Here is a 7177-nt window from a genome sequence, read left to right as displayed (position 1 = left end):
ACGTGGGGAGCTGACACAATCGGTATAATCATGCTGATCATTAAAGAAGACAAGGATCTTTTTGTTATCTCCTGATCCATCGCAGCGTGCACGAGCACCATATGAGGAATATCGGGAGAGTGAACAATCCACTTCGTCACACATGGAACGATTGGTGGTAAATTTAGCTTTGAACGCGTCAGGCGCGTCACGTAGATAAGCCGCAGCGTGATAACGAGAGGGTGCGGATTTAATAGCAGCAGCATTACCATCGGGGGATGGTCGTCGTTCAGGGACGTTGAAGGCAACAGCTTTGCCTTTACCATTGGTGTTAGTGGGAGCATGGATAGAAGCGTCAACAGTTTCAACAGGAGTGGTAGTAATATGAGGAGAGGTAATCACGTGGACTTTGTTGACAGGAAGACCGGAAGGAACAGTAGAAGTAAGGGTGGGAGCAGGAGCAGAGGGGCGGTGTTATATCAACATTCATAGCATCATCAGTGACAATACGTGAACGTTTATTAGGCGCGCGCCAGCGGTAGTCGTGGGAGACAAAGGTCGGTCTCCAGAAGGAGTAGAAGTAGTAGGACGCGGTGGCGGCGGAATATCCGGGTTAATAACAGAAGGAGCTGGAGGTGTAGTCATAGTTTAAAGCTCAGTAAAGAGGAAAGCAACTGTGGAAATATTAGTATTTGAACGAGCACTTAGAAATTTTCGAACGAAAATTTCAAAAAAATAAATTTTATTAGTATTTTCAAAAATTCAGGAAAGAGTTGCGATGATCCTCCATATTTGGTGATTATAAAGAGATGTGACTATATAAAAAATTTCTTATATTTGTATATCATAATTCTGGCCAAAAATTAACATAATTTTGGCCAGAATTATATTTAAAACTTTATTGTATTGTCAATAGTAACAAAAATTTTAAAATCAAGATACATTCTAATGAAGTAAAAAGCTATCTAAAAAAAACCCGAAAATTTTTCATAGATTTTAGAAATAAGTTTAACCAAATTATTTTAATCTCTGTAAAAGAATTTAAAGAAATAAGAAAAAACAGATATTTATTTGGGTATTGCTAAATATCACTAGTGGTGATCGTCACCACATGTAAAATATTTTTTAAATTTATAAAATTTTTGACTGGGATATTATTCTAATTATAATAATAATAATATTATAATTATATGTAAATTTATGGATAGAACAAGTTTGCCTTAGATTATAAAGGTTGTTGTTTAGATAGTTTTTGAGAAAAATAGGAAAATTTGATTTTATAAGCAAAATACATTTTTTTGTTTTAAAAAAGATTTTTTTTAGTCAAATTTTCAAAATTTTAGTGTGATTAGTATCTACTCAAGTTTGTTTTACATATTTATTATTCATCGGGAAATTTTTTAAGATGCAGAACTGCGGAGATCTGTAAAATTAGCAGATCTCCGCATTTTTTTTGTGAATTTATGCGGAAGTCTGCGATTTTGCAGATTTCTGCTTTTTATTTTTTACAAAGTTATGCAATAATCTGCAATTTTGCAAGTTTCCGATTTTTTATGTATGAATTTCTGCAGTAATCTGCGATTTTGCAGATTTCTGCTTTTTTTTATGTGAAATTTATGCAGAAGTCTGCAATTTTGCAGATTTTTGCTTTTTTTTCATTAAAATATCAGTTCGATCTGCAATTTCATCATTGATTTAATATTTAAACTTTGATTAACTCTAACTTGATTTAATTTTTTTTACAATACTCTTTAAAAAAAAAACTTTACAAGACTTTAAAAAAATAATTTTTTCTACAACACTTATTACTAAAGAAGTGAAATAATTTTTTCTACAACACCTTTTAAGAAATAATCTGTTAAAGATTCCAAAGAAAAAATATTTCTATTATAGTTTTTTAAGCTTTGAAACTTATCAGAGAAATTTTTTTTTTTAAAAAAAAATTTATTTGCAAGGTTCGGAGTCTTTAAGGCAAATTCGTCCAACATTCGGCATATAATCTGCAACATGCAGGAGATTCGGACTAAAAAGATGTCGGACTCCTTTATCTCCTTCAAAAAATACATTTTACAGAACGCCGAAGGTACTCTATTTCAAACTTTGATATTAGTATTATTTAACGAACGTTAGAAAATGTTCGTTTTATTAATCCAGAACACAAAAGGTACGTCCTGGACTCCATTTCAAAAAAAAAAAAATTTAACGAAACATTAGCTAAAGTTCGTTTTATTTTTTTTTTTGTAAGTCCAGAGCGCTGAAAGTACCAGTTCTGGACTCTATTTCGAAGGTAAAACTTCGAAACTAATATTTTTTATATACTGGACGTTGTCCAACGTTCGGTTTATTATTTTCTTGTCCTGGACGCCAAAGAACGGCTCCGGACTCTTATTTCGAAGGTAAAACCTTTACCTTCAAAATTTTTTTTTATATTTTTATTTAACGAACGTCGCTAACGTTCGTTTTTACATTTTATAGGTCCTGGACACCAAAGAACGGCTCCGGATGTTTATTTTGAAAGTAAAGTTTACCTTCAAAATATTTTTTTAATTTTATTTTAACGAACGTTAATTAACGTTCGTTTTTCATATTTTTAGGTCCTGGGTGCCGAAGAACGGCTCCGGATGTTTATTTCGAAGGTAAAGTTTACCTTCGAAATATTTTTTTTAATTTTATTTTAACGAACGTTAATTAACGTTCATTTTTATGTTTTATAGGTGGGCCGCCTAAAGAATGGCTCGGACGTTTATTTCGAAGGTAAAGTTTACCTTGAAATATTTTTTTAATTTTATTTTAATGAACGTTAATTAACGTTCATTTTTCATGTTTTTAGGTCCTGGGTGCTGAAGAATGGCTCCGGACGTTTATTTCGAAGGTAAAGTTTACCTTCGAAATATTTTTTTAATTTTATTTTAACGAACGTTAATTAACGTTCGTTTTTACGTTTTCCTAGGTCCTGGGCCGTTAAAAGAATGGCTCTGGACGTTTATTTCGAAGGTAAAGTTTACCTTGAAATATTTTTACAATTTTATTTTAACGAACGTTGGTGCGTTCGTTTTTCATGTTTTTAGATCCTGGGCACTGAAGAACGGCTCCGGACGTTTATTTCGAAGGTAAAGTTTACCTTCAAAATATTTTTTTTAATTTTATTTTAACGAACGTTAATTAACGTTCGTTTTTACGTTTTATAGGTCCTGGACGCCAAAGAATGGCTCCGGACGTTTATTTCGAAGGTAAAGTTTACCTTCGAAATATTTTTTTAATTTTATTTTAACAAACATTAATTAACGTTCGTTTTTACGTTTTATAGGTCCTGGACACCAAAGAATGGCTCCGGACATTTATTTCGAAGGTAAAGTTTACCTTCGAAATATTTTTTTAATTTTATTTTAACGAACATTAATCAACGTTCGTTTTTACGTTTTATAGGTCCTGGACGCCAAAGAACGGCTCCAGACGTTTATTTTGAAGGTAAAAATCTTCGAAATATTTTTTTTTTTATAATTTAACTTTAACGAACGTTAGTTACGTTCGTTTTTATATTTTATAGGTCCAGAACGCTGAAGGTATGTTTCGGACCCATTTGAAAGTTCTGTTTGAAGGTAAAACTTTCAAATTATTTCTTTTAATTAATTTATTAACGAAACGTTCAGTTTATAACGTTTCGTTTCTTTTTTTTCAGGTAAAGGAAGCTGAAACAAGTTCCGGACTTCCATATCGAAGGTAAAACAAACCTTCAAAAATTAATTTTTTTTTAATTAATTTATTGACGAAACGTTTCTAATGTTTTGTCTCTTTTTTTAGGCAAAGGAATCCGAAACAAGTTCCAGACTCCCATATCGAAGGTAAGACCCTTCGAAAAAATTAATTTTTTTTAATATTTTTATTTAGCGAAACGTTAACAAACGTTTCGTCTTTTTTTTTAGGCAAGGAAATCCGAAACCGAGTTCCGGACTCCTATATCGAAGGTAAAACCCTTCGAAAATTTTATTTTTTTTAATATTTTTATTAACGAACGTTAACTAACGTTCGTGTTTCTTTTTTTTTAGGCAAGGGAATCCGAAAACGAGTTCTGGACTCCCATATCGAAGGTAAAACCTTTGAAATTTTTTTTTCTTTTTTATTTATTGATGAACGTAACTAACGTTCGTATTTCCTTTTTTTTAGATAAAGGAAGCCGAAAACTTGGACTCCCATACGAAGGTTTTCCCATACGAAGGTAAAATCTTCGTAAAAAAAAATTTTTTTTTATTTAATTTATTAACGAACGTAACTAACGTTCGTATTTCCTTTTTTTTTAGGCAAGGGAATCCAAAAACGAATTCCGGGCTCCCATATCGAAGGTAAAACCTTCGAAATTTTTTTTTCTTTTTTATTTAAACGAACGTTAACTAACGTTTGTATTTTATTTTTTTTAGGTAAAGGAAGCCGAAAATGAGTTTGGTCTCCCATATCGAAGGTGAAACCTTCGAAAAAATTTTTTTTTAATAATTATACTTAACGAAGCGTTTTCTAACATTTGTTTTGTATTTTGTAGGAACACGGCTCTCTGGACGCTCCTGAACAGAATTTCTAAGGTAACCTTCGAAATTCTATTTTTTTTTGTTTTTATTTAAACGAAACGTTAGCTAACGTTTTGTTTTTCTTTTTTGTTGTAGGTTTCGATACTCTAAGGTTCCCGAAACGGGTAAATGGTAAGTTTCGCAACTCTTGTTGCAAAACTTTAAAATTTATTTTTTTTTCAAAGAACGTTTCTAATGTTCTTTCTTCTTTATATAGGGACGCCGGGCTTCTTTAGACAAACCAGACTTGGAGATTTTTTCAGGATTTCGAAGGTATTTACCTTCGAAATTAATTTTTTTTTAATGTTTAACGAAACATTTACTAACGTTTCATTTGTCTTTTCTTTTTACTTTTTGCAGGTTTACGGCTTCTGGACGAAATTTCGAAGGTAAAATTCCTTCGAAATTCTTTCATGTTTTTTAATTTGCGAAATGTTTACTAACGTTTCAGTTGTTTTTTTCTGTAGGGTTTTTTTCTCTGGCTCCTGGACGAAAGAATTTGAAGGTATATCTTCAAAATTCTTTATAATTTTTATTTTTTATTCTTCTTTAACGAACGTTCTACTAACGTTCATTTTACTTTATTTTTTAGATCCTGAGATTTCGTGTCAAACATTTCAAAAGTAATAACTTTGAAATGATTTTCTTATTTCTAACAAACATCTCTGATTTTCTATTTTATTTTGTTGTTTGTTGGAATCGAACCAACTGGAACAATGTCCAAACCATTAACAACATGTAAATGTGCAGTAAAGAGATGATAAATAGCAATGACTAGTAATAGATTTCAATTGTATTTGTAAACTTGTTAATATATAATAATAATAAAAAAGTAATTTTGATTATATAAATAAATTATTGTGATGCAGATTTTTACCGAAAAAAATTGCTGAGGTATTTCAAAGGTTTTTTATTTAAAAATCTGCGCAGAACTTTGTTATTTTTAAAATCTGCGCAGTTTTTTATTGGATTTTTCCTTTAATGTTTTGCGCCAGGGTATAAGATCTGCGCAGATATAATTTCTGAAAATCTGCGCAGATCTGCTCCCCAAAAAATTTCCCGATGTTTAAATTGAAATTTTTGAAAAAAAATTTATGATGTGTTTTTAACTCTGGCCAAAATTATAATTTTCGGCTAAAATTAAGTGGTGTGGTGACGATTACTAGGATCCCGGATAATTATAATTGAGGTCATATTTTACTATGTTTTAAACTTTATTTTTCTTTTAACATGTAATTTTATTAAGTTAATATTATTTTTTACCATAGAAAAAAATATTTTTTTTGAAGAGAAGAATCTTTTGATACCAAAATCTTATAAATCTACTGATTAGAATTTGAGATAAGTATCATTATACAGGCAAAATTTGGCAAAAAAATATACGCTTTTTCACCATCGGTATACATAGAAATATACAAAAAAATAAAAATTACTATTATTAAATATTACTTTTTAAATAACAAAATTATAGATAATAGGAGGGCAATTATTATTACAAAGTTTTGTATCTCATTGGCTGGATCTTCGAAGTTGTGTTTGGTAGTAGAAAGTGAACATCAACATTTAAAAGATTCAAACCCTCTATCTTGTGGCTTGAACAGTTATTAAGCAATAGCAGAACGCGTTGACCTCTATGCTTTTGGCCAACCTGTCGATCAAAATCACGAAGCCAATCTTGAAAGAGAGTTGTAAGCATCCATGCCTTATTATTATTTCAGTATGTGATTGACAGGTTGCGAATATTAATGTTTTTAAAACACCGTGGATTTGCATATTTTCCAATTATTAGGGGAGGTAATTTATGTGATCCATCAGCATTTGCACATAAAGCTATAGATAGACGTTCCTTATTTTTTTTACGTCCAGAAATGCGTCTTGTAGCTAATGTTCGATCTGGTTCTAATCTGCAAGAGTATTTTTCAGTAAAGATATTAATAAATTATAATAATAATTTGATAATATACCGATAGAAAAGCCCCGTCTTATCCATATTATAAATCCTCTCAGGTGAATAATTAGCACATTTTTCACGCAATATTGGTAAAGCTTCAAGAATTGCAGTTTGATCAGCAGATGCCGCTTCTCCTTGAAGCTTTTGCTGACGAATTCCATTCACACTTACTCTTAAATCGGCAAAATACATGATTAGAAAATTGCAATTTATTTTCAGAAATTCCCAACCCTTCTGCTATTAGTTTAGCTTTTTCAATTAAAATTGCATCACTTAAAATTGCTCGGTGCTGATAATTCAGCACAAACTCCTTTAGAGCAACCTCAAGTTCTGGATAGGTGACAGGTTTATGCCGCTTTTGATTTGGTTGAATAATTTCGGTTGAAAGTCATTTTTCTCTTGTTTGTAAAATTCGTGTTATTGTAGTTTTGTCAACTTCAACTCCCCATTTTTGTTTAACCCAATTTACATAGTGAGCTCGATTCTCTTTATTACTATTAGCATAAAGACAGAGTTCATACTTTTGGTTATCAGTTAGAGTAATTTTTTTTTTAGGTGGCATATTTCAAGCAACGTGAGAAAACCGCAGCACTACCGCAGCCGCAGCGCGTTATAGTATTTATATATAAAATATTACTTAGGGGTAGAGATAAGTACAATAACTTTATTTAGATAAATTACTTAATAA

At 31.0% G+C, this 7177-nt stretch overlaps 1 protein-coding gene across 1 annotated transcript; it reads left to right on the top strand.

Moving 5' to 3' along the window:
- Nucleotides 1-2112: 2112 nt before the first annotated feature.
- On the top strand, nt 2113-5165 carry OCT59_014570 (uncharacterized protein; the record flags this gene model as incomplete). The annotated part of the gene is made up of 19 exons (XM_066150112.1): nt 2113-2143; nt 2455-2496; nt 2574-2615; nt 2694-2733; nt 2810-2851; nt 2930-2973; nt 3168-3209; nt 3287-3328; nt 3406-3447; nt 3781-3821; nt 3903-3944; nt 4026-4067; nt 4278-4319; nt 4395-4435; nt 4635-4663; nt 4756-4811; nt 4899-4927; nt 5006-5043; nt 5131-5165. 19 exons carry the CDS (start codon nt 2113-2115, stop codon nt 5163-5165), a joined length of 762 nt encoding a protein of 253 aa, XP_066002314.1.
- Nucleotides 5166-7177: the final 2012 nt, after the last annotated feature.

This window comes from Rhizophagus irregularis, chromosome 22, assembly GCF_026210795.1.
Source record: "Rhizophagus irregularis chromosome 22, complete sequence".
NCBI classification, from domain to species: domain Eukaryota; kingdom Fungi; phylum Glomeromycota; class Glomeromycetes; order Glomerales; family Glomeraceae; genus Rhizophagus; species Rhizophagus irregularis.
The sequence above is the reverse complement of the archived record's forward strand: the minus strand, read 5'-3'. Positions and strand labels throughout refer to the sequence as shown.